This window comes from Notolepis coatsorum (assembly GCF_963971535.1).
Source record: "Notolepis coatsorum genome assembly, contig: SCAFFOLD_260, whole genome shotgun sequence".
NCBI classification, from domain to species: domain Eukaryota; kingdom Metazoa; phylum Chordata; class Actinopteri; order Aulopiformes; family Paralepididae; genus Notolepis; species Notolepis coatsorum.
The window spans coordinates 112191-131929 of NW_028170097.1; the positions used below are offsets into that span (position 1 = coordinate 112191).

Consider the following 19739-nt stretch of genomic DNA (forward strand, 5'->3'; position numbering starts at 1 on the left):
TATTGGATAGTGTCTGCTACTACTATTGGATAGTGTCTGTTACTACTATTGGATAGTGTATGTTACTACTATTGGATAGTGTCTGCTACTACTATTGTATAGCCTGGTTAACACTTTCACTACCACACTACAGAAGGTTAACCCTTTCACTCCCACACTACAGAAGGTTAACCTTTCACTACCACAATACAGAAGGTTAACCCTTTCACTACCACAATACAGAAGGTTAACCCTTTCACTACCACAATACAGAAGGTTAACCCTTTCACTACCACACTACAGGAGGTTAACCTTTCACTACCACACTACAGAAGGTTAACCTTTCACTACCACACTACAGAAGGTTAACCTTTCACTACCACACTACAGAAGGTTAACCTTTCACTACCACACTACAGAAGGTTAACCATTTCACTACCACACTACAGAAGGTTAACCCTTTCCCTACCACAATAGGGAATGTTAACCCTTTCACTACCACACTACAGAAGGTTAACCTTCCACTACCACACTACAGAAGGTTAACCTTTCACTACCACACTACAGAAGGTTAACATTTCACTACCACAATACAGAAGGTTAACCTTTCACTACCACACTACAGAAGGTTAACCTTTCACTACCACACTACAGAAGGTTAACCTTTCACTACCACAATACAGAAGGTTAACCCTTTCACTACCACACTACAGAAGGTTAACCTTTCACTACCACACTACAGAAGGTTAACCTTTCACTACCACACTACAGAAGGTTAACCTTTCACTACCACAATACAGAAGGTTAACCCTTTCACTACCACAATACAGAAGGTTAACCCTTTCACTACCACACTACAGAAGGTTAACCATTTCACTACCACACTACAGAAGGTTAACCCTTTTTACCACACTACAGGTTAACCTGTCACTACCACACTATAGAAGGTTAACCCTTCCTACCAACCTATAGAAGGTTAACCATTTCACTACCACACTACAGAAGGTTAACCTTTCACTACCACACTACAGAAGGTTAACCGTTTCACTACCACACTACAGAAGGTTAACCTTCCACTACCACACTACAGAAGGTTAACCCTTTCACTACCACACTACAGAAGGTTAACCCTTTCCCTACCACAATACAGAAGGTTAACCCTTTCACTACCACACTACAGAAGGTTAACCTTCCACTACCACACTACAGAAGGTTAACCTTTCACTACCACACTACAGAAGGTTAACCTTTCACTACCACAATACAGAAGGTTAACCTTTCACTACCACACTACAGAAGGTTAACCTTTCACTACCACACTACAGAAGGTTAACCTTTCACTACCACACTACAGAAGGTTAACCTTTCACTACCACACTACAGAAGGTTAACCCTTTTTACCACATTACAGGTTAACCTGTCACTACCAAACTATAGAAGGTTAACCCTTCCTACCACACTACAGAAGGTTAAAGGTGCTCCCATAGTCGAGCAGACTGTACACAGAGCAGACCCCGCGGAGGTCCGCGCGGACTCTTTGAGCCTTCATAGTCGAGCGGACCTCCGCGGACCAATTTCCTACATGTCACGCGGCAGTTTACACAATTGTCCCCACGCTGTTCAACTTCTGTCATGTCGTCGTCATCCGATGTCAAAATAAAGAGTATGTTATCTCCGTTTCCAATATTTCGATAATAAAACGGGCAGTTTTACGCACTTGAATAACAGGTATATAGGCAGCGAGATGCAATGTATAGGCTTGAGGTGGACAGCGCGTGGTGCTGAAAAGACACGCATTGCATGAAATAAAAGCACCAGTTTTATTTCAAAATATTGGAAACGGAGATAACATTCTATGTTATCTCCGTTTCCAATATTTCGAAATAAAACTGGCAATTTTACACACTTCATTTAGAAAAGCCATTCAAACATCTCTCTTGGCACAGAGCGAGTGTTCAGAGTAAAATGCAGATCGGCGTCACATTAAATGCAGTTCGATGTCAACCAAAACGCTGAGCAGCGTTTTGTGTGACACCAAGTCAGCGGCGCGGATGTCCGCGCGTCAGAAAATAGGAGCTTCCCACCTGTGGGTCTGCTGTCCGCTGAGATCAAAGCTCAAGAGTCCGCGCGGACCTCCGCGGAGTCTGCTCTGTGTACAGTCTGCTGGACTATGGGAGCGCCTTAACCCTTTCACTACCACACTACAGAAGGTTAACCCTTTCACTACCACACTACAGAAGGTTAACCCTTCCTACCACACTACAGAAGGTTAACCCTTCCTACCACACTACAGAAGGTTAACCCGTCCTACCACACTACAGAAGGTTAACCCTTCCTACCACACTACAGAAGGTTAACCCTTCCTACCACACTACAGGAGGTTAACATTTCACTACCACACTACAGAAGGTTAACCTTTCACTACCACACTACAGAAGGTTAACCTGTCACTGCCACACTACAGAAGGTTAACCTTTTACTACCACACTACATAAGGTTAACCTTTCACTACCACACTACAGCAGGTTAACCCTTTCACTACCACACTACAGAAGGTTAACCTTTCACTACCACACTACAGAAGGTTAACCTTTCACTACCACACTACAGAAGGTTAACCCTTTCACTACCACACTACAGAAGGTTAACCTTTCACTACCACACTACAGAAGGTTAACCTTTTACTACCACACTACAGGTTAACCTGTCACTACCACACTACAGAAGGTTAACCTTTCACTACCACACTACAGAAGGTTAACCCTTCCTACCACACTACAGAAGGTTAACCCTTCCTACCACACTACATAAGGTTAACCCTTCCTACCACACTACAGAAGGTTAACCCTTCCTACCACACTACAGAAGGTTAACCCTTCCTACCACACTACAGAAGGTTAACCCTTCCTACCACACTATAGAAGGTTAACCCTTCCTACCACACTACAGAAGGTTAACCCTTTCACTACCACACTACAGAAGGTTAACCCTTCCTACCACACTATAGAAGGTTAACCCTTCCTACCACACTACAGAGGGTTAACCCTTTCACTACCACACTATAAAACATGAATTTTAAGGAGATCCTAACTTACCCATCAATTTACTAATTAAAATCCCTTTAGAAGATGTTTAAAGATATGGCAAATCATTTATAATGACAAAGCCATCAAATTGATTAACAAGTGAACTGCATATAACTGGATACAACTCCAAAGATCAATAATAATAATAATAATAATAATAATAATAATAATAATAATAATAATAATAATAATAATAATAATAATAATAATAATAATAATAATAATAATAATAATAATAATAATAATAATAATAATAATAATAATAATAATAATAATAATAATAATAATAATAATAACAATAATAAATTGTATTTGTAATGCTCACAAAAATGCTAAATCTCGATCTCCTGACTTCTTGAACTTTGCTAGGTTTCAATGTCTTGCTTGGACTCATTGTTGGAGCAATGTCCTGCTGGTCTCCTACTGTACTGCTTTAGCCATCAACCTACAAACACAAACTTAAAGTCAAAGTTGGAGCGCACCGCTCTTAACATCTGAGCAAACACCCGGCATAACTGCCGCTGTTAGTGTAGTAATGTGCAATATGTTCTTGTGGAGATTTTTCTGGACTGTGTGTCTGGTCTCTGCGATCAAAGTTGCCTACAAACGAGCGCTCCAAAGTGGGAGATCTACCAACAACAATGGACTCCCCATGACCCGACTGTCCTACCTCTGGCAACACAAACGGTCTAAAGCCATTCAGATTGTGGGACATGCATTATAAATGCCTTTTTTCTGTGTTTAGCATGGTTTTATTGTAATACAGGTTAGTATCAATGGGTCTGTGTCTCTAATTACCATATTGACTCATCAGTCTAGGCTAGGGTGCCCACCTGTCCCGCGTCCCGCTCCAACAGAACAATGTCCCGCAATTCAAAGATCATGGTAATAATAATAATAATTATTATTATTTAATTTTTTTTTTTAAATGTTGTTAATTTAATGCCTCGCTCCAATTAAGTGTGTCAGTGTCACTCGAGTGAGTCAGAAGAAACACGCACCTCTACCCCTGCGGGGCCAGCCGTGTATAGGTCTAACAGAGTGACAGCCAATTAAATGGGTGCATTTGTCACGCTGTCCAAGGTGCTGAACCTGAACTGCTCTCCCGCCACCGTGAGCCAGCGAGGGACCGAAGCTGTCAAGAAAACCGTGAGAGAAGCTCGCCACCTCGCCCGCCACTGCCCCCACAGACACCGGGTCGGTAGAGCCGGTCTAGGCTACAGAGTGGAGAGAGAGAGCCTCGCCCAGCCAGCCAGCCAGCCAGGGCACGTTTAAGGCGTGAGGGGAAAAAGAAAAAAAAGTTAAACGCAGGCTGTGTGTTCTCATTAGAATAATAATAGACTAATTCTCTCAGATTAATAACTAAATCTGCTATATAGCCTACCGTCGGCGTCGAATATGAAATAAAGGCATTTAAATAATAAATAAATTTCTTTCATTTTAATTAGCACCAAACAAAATCATATATTTTTCCCCTCACCTACGTGTCCCGCATTGTCCCGCAAAAGCAGTGCTGCTGTCCTGCGGCTGAACAATTTTGACCTGGTCACCCTAGTCTAGTCTCAAGTTCACGAGATCCTCCCTCACTCAACTAAACTGTTCTGATTTGACGGTTTCTGTGATGTTAATATAGCACTGATTTGCATAACTAACGCCCCCTCTATGGTTGACAGCGACAGCAAACAGAGCAGGCAGATAGTGAAACCCGACACTTCCTCAGAGCGAGGCAGACAAAGAGCGAGAGAGAGAGAGAGGGGGAGAGAGAGAGATAAAGAGGGAGAGAGAGAGAGAGAGAGAGAGAGAGAGAGAGAGAGAGAGAGAGAGAGAGAGAGAGAGAGAGAGAGAGAGAGAGAGAGAGAGGGAGAGAGAGAGAGAGAGGGAGAGAGAGAGGAGCTTCTGTCGGGGAAACAAACCGCTAGCGAGGAAGCAGCAGTAGCACAGACTCATTTACACACAACCTAGACCTTGTGAGGAAGCAGCAGTAGCACACACTCATTTACACACAACCTAGACCTTGTGAGGAAGCAGCAGTAGCACACACTCATTTACACACAACCTGGACCTCACAGGGAAGCAGCAGTAGCACACACTAATTTACACACAACCTGGACCTCACAGGGAAGCAGCAGTAGCACACACTCATTTACACACAACCTGGACCTCACAGGGAAGCAGCAGTAGCACACACTCATTTACACACAACCTGGACCTCATGGGGAAGCAGCAGTAGCACACACTCATTTACATACAACCTGGACCTCATGGGGAAGCAGCAGTAGCACACACTCATTTACACACAACCTGGACCTCGTGAGGAAGCAGCAGTAGCACACACTCATTTACACACAACCTGGACCTCGTGGGGAAGCAGCAGTAGCACACACTCATTTACACACAACCTGGACCTCGTGGGGAAGCAGCAGTAGCACACACTCATTTACACACAACCTGGACCTCGTGAGGAAGCAGCAGTAGCACACACTCATTTACACACAACCTGGACCTCGTGAGGAAGCAGCAGTAGCACACACTCATTTACACACAACCTGGACCTCATGGGGAAGCAGCAGTAGCACACACTCATTTACACACAACCTGGACCTCATGGGGAAGCAGCAGTAGCACACACTCATTTACACACAACCTGGACCTCATGGGGAAGCAGCAGTAGCACACACTCATTTACACACAACCTGGACCTCGTGAGGAAGCAGCAGTAGCACACACTCATTTACACACAACCTGGACCTCATGGGGAAGCAGCAGTAGCACACACTCATTTACACACAACCTGGACCTCATGGGGAAGCAGCAGTAGCACACACTCATTTACACACAACCTGGACCTCATGGGGAAGCAGCAGTAGCACATACTCATTTACACACAACCTGGACCTCGTGAGGAAGCAGCAGTAGCACACACTCATTTACACACAACCTGGACCTCATGGGGAAGCAGCAGTAGCACACACTCATTTACACACAACCTGGACCTCATGGGGAAGCAGCAGTAGCACACACTCATTTACACACAACCTGGACCTCGCGAGGAAGCAGCAGTAGCACACACTCATTTACACACAACCTGGACCTCGTGAGGAAGCAGCAGTAGCACACACTCATTTACACACAACCTGGACCTCGTGAGGAAGCAGCAGTAGCACACACTCATTTACACACAACCTGGACCTCACAGGGAAGCAGCAGTAGCACACACTCATTTACACACAACCTGGACCTCATGGGGAAGCAGCAGTAGCACACACTCATTTACACACAACCTGGACCTCGCAGGGAAGCAGCAGTAGCACACACTAATTTACACAAAGTGCTTATGGGCGGAGCCAGGCCAACACAGCCTGAAATCCAAAGTGAGAAAAATGTGGCTTTTGAGTACTTGATTAGAAATATAAAACAATGCATTTTTTTTGAATAAAAGCTTACAGATGTCTTCAATAGACTCACAGGAATTGTGTAAAGTTGCCCAAATAGTGCTAGGAATAGAAATGCATGTCCCCTTTAAACAACAGTGAATAAAACCGAGAAAAATAAATCTCAATTTGGTCAGTATTGTCATTTGCAAAGCCATTACTTTAAGTTGCAGGCAAGAAAGACAAGTCTGTCCACTGTCTCTGGTTTTAAAACTGCCCTGTTGCAGGTCACACAAAAAAAATGTAAAAAGAATTCAATATATATATTTTTTTCTATATCGATTATTAAAATATATTGCGATAATTATTGTTATCGTTTTATCGCCCAGCCCTACCCTAACCCCGTCCAGGGATATGCAGATGACGTAATAATAGCCTCCAGACAGGAGGATGTCATAAACACCATGGTCTCCAGAACCGACTCCTTCCTAGAGTGGTCTGGATTAGAGGTCAAATATGCAAAATGTGCTGTATTCTATGAGAGGCGGAGCGGGGGAAACGGCTGGTACCGGGCAAAATCAGATATAATTCCGACATATACATTTGATAACAAGCCACTGAGAGTCTACGCACGTCATGAAACATACACCTATCTGGGTCATACATGTAATGTGGCAGGTGAATGGGAACAACAAGTGAGTGAAATTATCTCTGATTACTCCACCAGATTAGATTTAATTGATTCATCGCCCCTGCCACTCATCATGAAACTTGAAGCAGTCAGACAGATAGCCCTGGTAAAAGGGTCTTGTTCTCAAATGTACATATTCCTCGCAAGTTTCTTTGTGAGATGAACAATAAAACCGTACAGATGGTGAGACAATGGACTGGACTGAACACTCACTCAACACGGGACGTCATATTCCATACCATGCGGAGGGGCGGCCTGGGTGTTCCCAACTTTGAATGGACGTACATCGCCACGAGACTCAGTCATCTTCTCAACATGCTGAACAGTGACGACCAGCACGTCAGAGAGCAGCCAGAGCCTCTCTGTTCTTAGACCTGCAGAGACGCAAGGTCCCCCTGGCGTGCGGGTCGGATCCAAACTTCCTGGGTTACAAGAAGAAAGCAAGTGGAAAGCTGGACAGCCACGCCCCCGGATTCGGGGTGTGGTCTGACTGGCCAGACCTGAATGACCTATGCGGCTGGTCCAACGTGGCCCTGGAGTGGGTGGGGCCGGACTCAGTTAATGTTTCTGAGGAGATCATCTCTGACCCTACCATCTCCGTGAAGGCCACCATTGACATCTGTGGGACGTGGCATGAACTGCCACTTACCAATGCCCGTGGCCATCTCATGTCGGCACAACAACAACGCCAACATCAACACTGGACTGAGCTTAAACTGCAAGGGAAGCTTGCTTGTCTCCCTGCCGCTGACCACTCTGTCTCGCACGCAGTTTAAAATGTTTTTGCTATTGATGAGAGCGTCATCATCTTCACTTTAAAAGCGAGGCTACAGGTTTTACCATCGAAGCTCAACCTTTCCATCTGGCTCCCTGGCAGCCACAGCCCACACTGCATACACCGTGGTCACGAACAGACAACAGAAACCATGTCTCACATCCTCAATGGTTGTCACGCATACAGAGGGCTCTACATCTGTAGGCATGATAGGATCGTGGATCTGATTGCAGACAGTGTCAGTTCCACACTCAGGTCACCTGCTAGACAGTCCCCCTGTATGGATTTTGTAAAACTGTGATGACGATCGAATTCCGATAGGTGGCAGTCTCGCCTACCTTTTGAGTAAAACTTTGAGCAAGGGGACGGCAGCAGCTCTTTGTCTCGCCAGAAACGGCAGATCATTGGCATCGGGAGAGAAAGCCAAGTCCTGTTCCCATTTTGTGAAGGGGAGATGGAATGTAGTGTCTGCGCTTGCCAGTATTTTGTATATTTTTGAAGATATTTTCTTCTGTTATTTTATTCATTGCTAATATAATTGGAGGTGGTTCAAGATCATTCTGTGTAGTGTTAATTTTAGATTTCAAAATGGATTTCAGCTGTAGAAATAGGAAGTGTTGGTCTGTCCCAATGCCGTATCCTTCAGTCAAATCTTGATAAGTGATTAGGCTGTTGTCTGTGAAGATGTGGTGAAGATGAGTAATGCCTTTTTGTTTCCAAGCTGGGAAGTATATGGGTGATTTGCCGAGTTGAAAGTCAGGGTTGTGCCAGATTGGGGTGTATTTACAGGGGGTTAGTGTGTTACCAGTGATTTTGTTGGCTTTCCACCAGGCTGTCAGAGTTGTGGAAATGACTGTATTCCTAAAACAAGAGTGATGTTTTATGCTTGTGCTAAAGAATGGCAGATCTTGTGGTGAGATTTCCATGCACACGTCCTTCTCAATGTCTTCCCAGGGGTTGTATTGTTGGGTAGGGTGAATCCATTTGTAGATGTATATTAATTGGTTGGCCAGATAATAGTTTAGAAAGTTAGGTGCTTCAAGTCCTCCTTGGTTTTTGTTTTTTTGAAGGGTGGTTAACTTAATTCTTGCTTTTTTATTCTTCCAGTAAAACTTAGTAATGGTGGAGTCCAGGGAGTTGAACCAGTTGGTGGTAGGCTGGGTTGGGATCATAGTGAATAGATTCTTTATTTTTGGGAGAATCGACATTTTGACAGTTGCTATTCTACCTATTAGTGAGAGTGGTAAGTTTAGCCATCTTTGTGTGTTGTCTTCTATAAAATTAGCATGTATTTTTGGGAAATGGCCACTCTTTAGGCTGGGGTTGCCCAGGAACGGATGTTTGTAGAAACAAACTGTTTGTTCCCTGTTGGGAGTATAAATATAAGCAATACCACCAGGCGCCCCTGACAAGGCAGAACAAATTTCCATTGCCATTTTTCATCAGATTGCAATGCCGTTTTTTTTTGGCGGTCAGATGGCGTAGCGGAGATTGCGCTCGTCACCAATGCAAGAGGCTGCGGTCGTGACTCCCGGAGTCAGCATTGCCTGCGGCTTGGGCCGGTCGTCATACTAACTCGTTTGGCTGAGTTAGGGGGAGGGAAGTCGTGGGTGGTAAACTGGCGTTGTGGACAGCAACACCTACAGGTCAGGTCTGGGCGCCTGCTCAGCGAAAGGCAGTAAATGGTGAGGGCAGCGTGACCTCCCACGCGTTACACTTTACCAATGAGAGTCCTCGCTGCCAGGTGAAAAAAGAGCCACTGGCTGTCTCCACATGTGTCGGAGGAAGCATGTGGTGGACTTCAGGGTTCCCTTGTACCGACCAGTAGGGGGAACATGCGCACAACAACCAGGTAGGGGACGGGGGGAATTGGCATAACGACAAAAAATTGGGATGGGGAGAAAAAATAGAAAAATCAGGCGGAGAAAAAGAGGATAACATTTTTTCTTTTTTAAAGATTGCTATGCCATTTTTTGCTAGACATTCACAGAAGGCTAAAGAAACAAACTATGTTCTATTTTATGGCAATACAATTAAAAAGTTCAGGTTTGTTCAACCCGTGAGACATAATCAGCGTAAATAATGTTCAAAGAAAATGTTTCACGTCAGATGGCTCCATGTTTGACAGGGGCTGTCGTGAGCTGGGTAGTCTAGTTTTATGAAATTCTAAAGCCCATTGAAAGCCCTGGGTCTCTTCTGTCTTAGGACTACACACGCGTAATGTATGACAGCATCATCTCCTCGCGTCGCAACTGAAAGTACTGTACTAACAACCGCTTCAAAGTCAAAGTTGAAAGTTTCATCTACTACAGTTATCACGTCTACACCAACATCTTCCACCGAACCTTCTACTTCAACAAAGACTATACTCAAAACAAGCACGACAACTAACACAGGGGATGCTCATTCAACATCAGTAGCCAGACAGACCTCTACTCAAACAATATCCCCACAATCAGTCACCACCACCCATGCGCCGAGACATTTATACACTCATATTTTGCTAATAACACTTAAAATCATTGGTAAACAAACATAGTGCTGAAAATATACACTTTGACTTCTGTTTTGATTTAGGGTTAGGGTCTTTACTCTTGGCTACATTTGAAAAAGAAATGCAACATTAATTAATATGGACTGTATTGATCTATTTATAACGTGATATACATTTTGTACCGGTACCGGACCGCTCGGGCTTAAGCGGTTAAAGAGGACATATTGTGTATCTTTTAACTTCTTCCGCCCACGTCATCACGTCATAAATCAATCTCTCATTTTGACAAATGTACCGTCGGTAATTGTCTTTGTTTTTGCCATTTTGAAGAGGACATCGAGAGGACATTCAATGAGCATTGGAATTTTTCAGAAACACCCTACCCAGAGGCCTCTAGGTAAAAAAAAAGCACTATCTGTACTTATGCACGCCTGGTGATACTAAATCCAAATTGAGCTTGGGCATTTGAAAGATGGATTTGGCACAATCCATAAATGTGCGAATTGGCTATAATAAGGTAATTTATAAGCCTGCTATTCTACATTCTATAATAATATTTCAAATTGCATTGGTCCGGATGGGAGAATTCAGTACTGTATCTACAAAACCTTCTGTTTAATCATCTTCCCTTTATCCATTTCCTTAGATCTTTTGTACACATGATCTCAAGAGATCAGTGGCAGTTTTTCATGTCTGGTCATTTTTAGCATGGTGTTATTCACTGTCAAAGATGCAAAGAAAAATCTAAATTCATATTCTCCTTTGTTTCATCACAATTTAAGCAAGCCTAGTAATAGACACAATATTTCTGACACTGGGAATACATTCACTGAGGTCCACAGATGTCCCTAGATAACAATAACATGCAAATGGACCTTGTAGAAGTGGAGCAATATTCCATTTAAATAGGTGTGTATTTTAGGCAGATTTTCAGAAAATAGGGCTCCGGGCTTAAGAGGTTAAGGTCATTCATGTCCACTAAGCCCATAGGGTGCATGTATGTACCTGGCATATGCATGGTGGTGATGGTCGTCGTGGTGATCAGAGTGGTGGTCGTTTCCTCTTCGATGGGCGGTGATGTCACCGTGCTCCTGGATCCTGATTGGCCGGCAGCTCCAGACGGGGAGGTCAGTGCCGTGGTGAGCACGCCCGGAGACATGGCGCTGGCCGTGGACTGGGTCTGGCCGAGGCCAGGGACGGCCTGGGTCGGGTTGGTGGTGGTGCCGGTACCTGAGGAAGACAAAGGTTCTACAGAACATAAGTGTCCACTCACATGAGGCTCCACACCTACGTCCCTTTAACTCATTCAGCGCCACACCAGAGATTTCCCCTGTTTCAAATCCAAGCAGGTTTAGTTTTTTCTCTCGATTTTCTCATACTAGGCACTCGCGCGGGCCTTGTGAGTGTGGATTGGACCTGCAATGACGATTGAATCCTGCCAGGTGATTGATTCCCTCGCCTACCTTACGAACATGCATGGGCCCCACAGCCCCCCAAACAACTAGGGACTCTACTAGTAGGTTGCGAGCAGCTGTGAGCAGGACACGATCGCCTAGAGTGAACTATTGGATATTATGAAAAAGACTAAATGGATTATATGGATGATGATTATGGACGACAAGGTGCATTTCCACCAGACTATGTGTTGGACTATGTTGGACTCAGCACTACTCGTAAAATGTAAAAAAATAAAAAACTATAATCAAACCGACCAATGAGGAAACCTATTTGGCTCTGTCTATAGTCTGGCCCGAGCAGACGATAGTAGAAGAAGACAACGGATGAGGGCCACCTAACATTATATGTATTGATCCTGTTCTGATTCAAGACACTTGGACTCGAAGTGAGAAATGGAGTACCTCTAAAACAAAGGTAACGTCTATTTTACCGAACCCCCATCCTAAAACATGTGTTTGTATGATCGCAGCAAAAGCATGTTTCATCACAATTTAAGCAAGCCTAGTAATAGACACACTATTTCTGACACTGTGAATACATTACATAGATGTCCCTAGATACCAAGAACATGCAATGTTATGTATCTTTATAGAAGACATATTATGTATCTTTATAGAAGACATATTATGTATCTTTATAGAAGACATATTATGTATCTTTATAGAAGACATATTATGTATCTTTATAGAAGACATATTATGTATCTTTATAGAAGACATATTATGTATCTTTATAGAAGACATATTATGTATCTTTATAGAAGACATATTATGTATCTTTATAGAAGACATATTATGTATCTTTATAGAAGACATATTATGTATCTTGCTATAATTCTGAGCAGCTTGTTTATAATTCTGAGCAGCTTAATCTGAAGACTCAGAGGCCAAACGGAGCGTCTGTCTCATTTTCCCTTAACTTAAATAACACTTCCAAATAAATGTTCCATAATACGTCTCCTTTAAATGAACAGGCCTTACTGTCTTCTCCAGAGTGGGAACAAGAAGATAGATACCAATTTCCCCTCAGTGCGTTCAGTAGAAAGCTATCCTGCTGCAAACTAGCCTAGTTCAGCACAAATTAATGGAAGCAGATATGGACCAGCTAGCCTAGCTTAGCACAAAACACCTCTAGCTTAGTTTTAAGATAGGCTAGTGATCCATATCCGCTTCCATTATTTTGTGCTAAGCTAGGCTAGCTTGCAGACGGATAGTTTTCTACTGAACGCACAGAGAGGAAACTGGTATCTATCTTCTTGTCTGACTCTGGAGAAGATGGTAAGTGTATTTCCCAAAATGTTGGTGTGTTCCTTTAACACTAACACAGCTGACAAGGGGTCACATGACCCCTAGACATTTTCAATAAATGTATCCTCGTCACTCGGTCGAGCTCCAGCTCTGTCACTCAATGACTTTTCCTAAAAGTACCCGTTTTATCTGGCACGGTTTCTGACATTTCTAAATTACTTCAGGAAAATGTAATTAGAGCGTTATTCCACATATTGTAACGATCCCAGGTCCTGTGGGGCCTGGGTTAAGGAGAACAATAACACTGGACACTCTCTACCTCCTTTCAATGATATCATACCACCCTCTAGTGATCACCAGCAAATGGTGCAGGCTGTCACATTAAACATGTTGACTAATGTATTTCACATAATTAATAGTATGGTTAACACTTTGACTGCCCAAGTTTAATTCCTTATTAGTCCCTTGAATGCCCAGCACCACTTCAATGTTAGCGTTAATATCGCCTAATCTATGTTTTAAATTATGGCTATGTGTCTAATCTGCCCGTCGCTTATCAAAGACTCATTTTCCAGTCAACATTGTCGTAAACTCGTAGCAGATTGTTTTTTTATCGGTTAATTTCGGTTTTCTACCATTCTGAAAAGCACTCGGTTTCACGGAAAAAAGAAGAGATTCCCTGATCGCCTTTTCCTGGAATATTCTAGAACGTTGTCATTTTTCGGCCTATTTATGAATTGTTTTCAAATAAACGCTAGATTATCGATAGAATAATTATGTGTACGCATGCACGCTGCGCTGAAAATCGAGTCTCCTATTTTCTGACGGCGCGCACAGTCAAACAGCGATATCACATAATCACATAAAAGCTTATATATCCGTGAAAACGGGTCTGATTATCCTTAGACTGGTAACATAGATTCCTTACCTGAGATCAGATGGTATCCAAATGGATTATTCCAATTCCTGATCGCCATTCGAAAAAGTCGCTCCTTTTAGTGATCCACCGTGTATACTGTAAAACACATATTCCCCACAGCTCCGAGAGTCCAGCATGAAGCTGGTAGACGCCGGTTGCATGAGTGAGAAGTAAAATGTGGAGTGCGGTTTTTTTTTTCTCATTAATTTTCATTGAGTTCAATCCAAAAGGGTGAATTACCATCTGGGAGACGATAGGGGGCGCTTTTTTCACATCTGAGCGCCTGAGGTAGCTGAATTTCCAACGGTAGACACGGTTGATGAAATATGATTTCAGATCGCTAAAAAAAAAAAAAAAAGAGAACAAGCGAATATTCTCGTGATTGGGCATTCAACCCGGGGGGTAATAACCCGAATAATCTCGGGCGTGGCATGCAATGTGTTAATGTGATTTTGTGGTGTGTGTTTTCATTGTTGTCGTTCCCTTCCCTGGTGTGATGTTCTCTCCTGTCTGGTGTTGTTGTAATCTAGCTTGTGTTTAGTTGGTTAAATATTGTGTTAGACTGGCCTGGCCAGGTGTTGCCAATGTTAATTAGTCAGGGTATATATGTGTGTGTCTCTCTCTCCTCGTTGTGGCGTCATTTCCTCCCATTACCTGTTTCCTGCCCACGTCGTTGCTCCCCCTTGGTTGTCTAGTAAGTGTAGTGTTTGTTTTTGCCTGTTTTTTTTACGTTCTCCAGTTTATTGTTCTTTTGTCAGTGCGCCATTTACTTTAGTTTGTTTGTGCTCTAAGTCTTTTTGTTATCGTACCAGCAAGGCTGTGTTGTTATTGTCTGTTTCGTGTAGTGCTTGGTGAACCTCAGTAAAGAGTCATTATCTACACAAATTCTGCCGTCTCCGTTTCCTCCATTCACCATTCTGCAGTTTCGGTGCTCTCCTATCATTCCGCATATTGGGTTCTACTTTTCCCCTCTACCTCATAACACATATGGGCCGTTGGAACAGACGAAAGTCACAGCACTTTGCGAGCGTCTAGCGCAGGGGTGGCCAACCTGTGGCTCGCGAGCCGCGTGTGGCTCTTTGCCCGTCAATGTGTGTCAATCAAATTCAATTTCTTTAAATTTTGTAATACCTTTTTTTTTTTTTTTATGTCACTCAAACCTACATTTCATTGTGGTAAACCTCATATTTTTATATTCAGAGGTAATTATATAGTTTACACTGTTTATCTTTCTCATATAAGCTGTCGGGTCATCTGACCCGTTTCTGGTGGGAATTAGTGGCATTTTCTCCATGGCTGTGCTAGTGTTAACAATATTTGATCATTATTTAACAGATTACTTTACTCACCTGTGGAGGCCTCCAGGAACTCTTTAGTCTGCAGGGCGGCGTGGATCAGGTCGCCCAGCGGATGTGAGTCTGGGGTCGCTGTAGACGTGTCCGGAGTAACAAAACTCATACCTGAAAGACCAGAGAGCGTCACAGAGGATGTGGGTTTAAAGAGCAGACGATATGCAGCAGAACTTAAAGGAACACGGCATCCCCGCCTTCTCCAGGGTCAGACGAGAAGATAGACGCCAATGTCCCTTCTGTGCGTTCAGTAGAAAGCTATCCGACTGCAAACTAGCCTAGCTTAGCACAAATTAATGGATGTGGATACGGACCACTAGCCTAGCGTAAAACAATGCGAGAGGTGTTTTTGGCCAACAGCTAGGCTATAGCTGGTCCGTATCCACTTTCACTCATGTGTGCTAAGCTAGGCTAGTGGTCCGTATCCACTTTCACTCATGTGTGCTAAGCTAGGCTAGTGGTCCGTATCCACTTTCACTCATGTGTGCTAAGCTAGGCTAGCTTGCAGCCGGATAGCTTTCTACTGAACACACAGAGAGGAGATGAGTATCTCTCTTGTTGTCTGACTCTGGAGAAGGTGGTGAGCCATAATATCGGCGTGTTCCTTTAAACATACAGATGACATGTAGCAGAGCTCCACAGCAGAACATCAGAACACCACAGGGGAACAGGAGATACACATTACTAGAACTGAACGCCAACCAAACACAATGAACAGATACACATAAACAAACAGGACGCGCACACACACACGCACCCAGACCCTCACAGGTGTGCTGGTTACCTGCAGCGAGGTGGAGCAGGGTGGCGGACAGCAGCGTGGCGGTGAGGAGTGAGGAGCTCATGGCGGTGGTGACCTGTGACCCGTGGGGTTGGAAGTGTGAGGAATGAGGAAGCAAAACAATTAAATAATACGTGTATTCTTCTCAGCAAATAATCAAGACGCATGTTGCATGTGTGTGGAGATGGTTTTATTCCTTTTTTTTTTTTTTAGAGCTGTATTATCATCATGGATTATATGCTAGATATTTCACATCAATGTGTTTTCCATGCATGACACAACACACAACACGTTGAAAATGGACAATGAAGTAAGTCAGGTTAGTGAATAGTAATAATGGCTCATTATTGATTAGCACCACTGGGTACGACACACAGACTAGAGGATGGCTTCTGTTGAATGGCAATCCTTCGTGAGGGGTTTATGTCACAGCGACCGTTAGAAATACCCTGATGACAGCAGATCATGTCTGGGGGGGAAGGGGGGCATCTCTCGTGATGATAACTCAGGTATCGAGCACGTTTACACCATGCAGCAGCCCACACATGTCCATGGCATTTTGCAATAATATGGTTCTGTCAAAAGACGGTTTTATTAGCATTTTAATTGAACAGAACACAGCAGCATCCCAGGCCCCGCGGTAGAAAGCAGGTCAACACAGAATGCTATGAGTAAAGGTAGCAGGAAGGCTGTGTTGCTTGGCTTTATCCCCTCCTGCATCCTCTACCAGATATCTGCCGTGATGTGAAAGAAGCTGCGCTGCAGCCCATAGATACCCTCTCCGGGTGCAGCTGGATGAACACATATCAGAAAGCTGCTCGTCCCTCGTTATTCGAGGCGTTTCCCCGACGGACGGGAAGAAGAAGCCGCGTCTGGTGCATCGTTTTAAAGACGGACGGGAATAACGGTAACGGCACTGAGCCGCATCCCTCCCTCCCGTCCGGCCCTCTCTGTGCGCGGGATGCGATCGGTGCTTTTTTAGGATCATCCTGTTCACATCTGTCGGGGCAACAACGACCCACCACAATAACAGCGTTTAAAGGACGCGTCCTCTTACCTATGTCCTCCTCCCGGTTGTCCCTGATCGTGTTTATTCTCCTTGACTGTATCCTGTTGCGTTATAGGCCCCAGTGCGTGTGTGTGTGGGGGGGGGGGGGTATAGCTGGTTACCGTGCGCGGTCAGTCATCTGTATGGAAGCGTGTTTGTGCTTTAAAGCGTCTCTAGCGGCAGCGCGGGGTCACTACACCTCAGAGGAGCTGTCCACCGAGTAGGGTATATCTGCAGAGCCGCAAGCCCAACGTCTGGGCGGGGCTTCATAGTGCGCATGCGCGTGGAGCACGTGAGAGTATAATAATCTGCACGGTGATTCATTGATTGAATGAAAATTGTATTAACAGATTGCAGAATGGGTACAATACAGTACGGCTCAATACACACAATTGTTAAGGGGATGCAGACCAGAGTTTTTGATTGATTGATTGATTGATTGATTGATTGAAAACTGTATTAACAGATTGCAGAATGGGTACAATACAGTACAGCTCAATACACACAATTGTTAAGGGGATGCAGACCAGAGAAAGACTTTCGTCTTGTTTACATCAGGGTCCCCCATTTTCAATTCATCAGGACATATATGACATACATGACATACAGATAGTCAGTACTGCTACATCTATACATTTATGACATACCAGATTTGGAAATACAGTACTGTTTGTGATACAGAAGGAGTCAGGAAAAGGGAGTATATACATTTGACGTAGAAACTGTACATTGGAGGAGGTTTGGTGGGGGGGGTTGGGTACACTGGGATATTGACAACCATACTGGGTAATCTACATTGGAGGTGGTTGGGGGGGGGGGGGGGGCACACTGTATATACAAGCAAAACTGTACATTGAGGGGGGGGGGGGAGACACTGTACAAACAAACAAAATTGTACATTGGACTATTGACAAAACCATACTAGGTAAATGACTGTACATTGGAGGGGGTTGGGTTAGGATATTTACAGGGGCCAGTGTTGAATTGCAGTCTCCCGTAGGTGTCCCTTGAGAGAGGTTTTGAAAGTGGGTAGTGATCCACATTCCTTTACAGCTTTGGGTAGGGCGTTCCACATTGATGTGGCATAATTGCGAAACGTGTTTAGTCCCTTATTTGAGCCGAATCTGGGTTTAACATGATTTGTGGAGCTCCCTCTGGTGTTGTGATCGTGGTATTCACTGACCTTTGGGAAGTATTTTGACATGTACATGGGTACCTTGGTCGTGTAGTGTATCTTGTAGACCAGGCCCATTGCAAGTTGCTGTACTCTGTCGTCTACTCTAAGCCATCCTAGGTTGTCAAAGTGGGCAGGGGTGAGGTGGGTTCTAGGAGTAAGGTCAAGCAGTAGTCTGACCAGTTTGTTTTGAGATGTTTGTAATTTTGTTTTTAGCGCCTTTGAGGTGCTTTGGTACCATGAGGTGCAAGCATAGTCGTAGTACCCCTGAATGAGTGCTCCTGCCAGAGTCTTCAGGGTATTCTTGTTTACCAGAGAGGAGATCCGGTACAAGAATCGAGTTCGTTGGTTGACTTTTTTTATTACATTGGATGCCATTTTGTCACAGGAGAGATTAGCCTCTAGGATGGAACCCAGGTAGGTAATTTCATCTTTCCTTGTGACAATATTGTCACCCACTGTAACTAGGGTGACCAGGTGTCCCCCTTTTGGTTGTACTGTCCCACCATTTGACCAAATGTCCTGCGTCCCTCATATTGAGAGGATGTCCCTCTTTTCGAAGCAACCAAAAAACATGCGTCTAAAAGCCCCTCCCTACAGACAGTAAACGTAGCAACCCGCCTCTTGTCCGCACACATTGCTCTGATTGGTTATAGTACTTTAGCGCGCTGCTTGCCTGCTTGTGACGTGACTGAGACTGAGTCGTGACGCTACCTCATATCGCAGATCTGATTGGTTATAGTACTTTAGCGCACTGCTCTGCTCGTGAGAGTTGAACTTGTGACGCTACCTCATATCGCAAATCTGATTGGTCAAAAAAAACACAACAACATTACAAGTGAACTAGTTCAAGATGGAAAGCAGTAAAAAGAAACGGACCTGCAGTTACAACCAAGACTGGCAAAGACACATGACTGGGTGAGGCAGATGGCAGGCAATCCGCAGCAGGCTTTCTGTGTTTTGTGTCATAGTTCGTTTTCAATTGCGCATGGAGGAGAATACGACTTGAAGCGCCACAGTGGACGTGAGTCTCACTTGAAAGTGGCTCACCAAAAGGAAACATCCAGATCTATGGATACGTTTCTTTTTAAACCAAACAATGATAGCCAGACGGACAAGGTCACTGCAGCTGAGATAACAAGTGTCTATCACACAGTACAGCACTCCCATTCATACAGGTCAGCCGACTGTGGTCTTTAATTTGTATTTATTTGTATTTAACCTTTAACCTTTGATTTAAATCTATTCAGTGAAGGCCATGGCAGTTATTCTAATAAAAAAAATTACATTATCTATCTGTCCCACTTTGTCCCACCAAAATCTTACTGTTGTCCCACTTTGTCCCACCAAAATCTTACTGTTGTCCC

At 44.0% G+C, this 19739-nt stretch overlaps 1 protein-coding gene across 1 annotated transcript in view; it reads right to left on the minus strand.

The window, feature by feature from the left end:
* Positions 1–16214, minus strand: part of LOC311248617 (seizure protein 6 homolog) — a gene marked incomplete at both ends in the record, with an annotated part of 127517 nt that extends 111303 nt beyond the window's left edge. The window contains 3 exons of the mRNA XM_084339475.1: positions 11402–11626; positions 15370–15480; positions 16154–16214. Coding sequence (XP_084195601.1) covers positions 11402–11626; positions 15370–15480; positions 16154–16214 — 397 coding nt within the window. The remainder of the gene's footprint in view (positions 1–11401; positions 11627–15369; positions 15481–16153) is intronic.
* Between the last annotated feature and the right edge of the window lie 3525 nt (positions 16215–19739).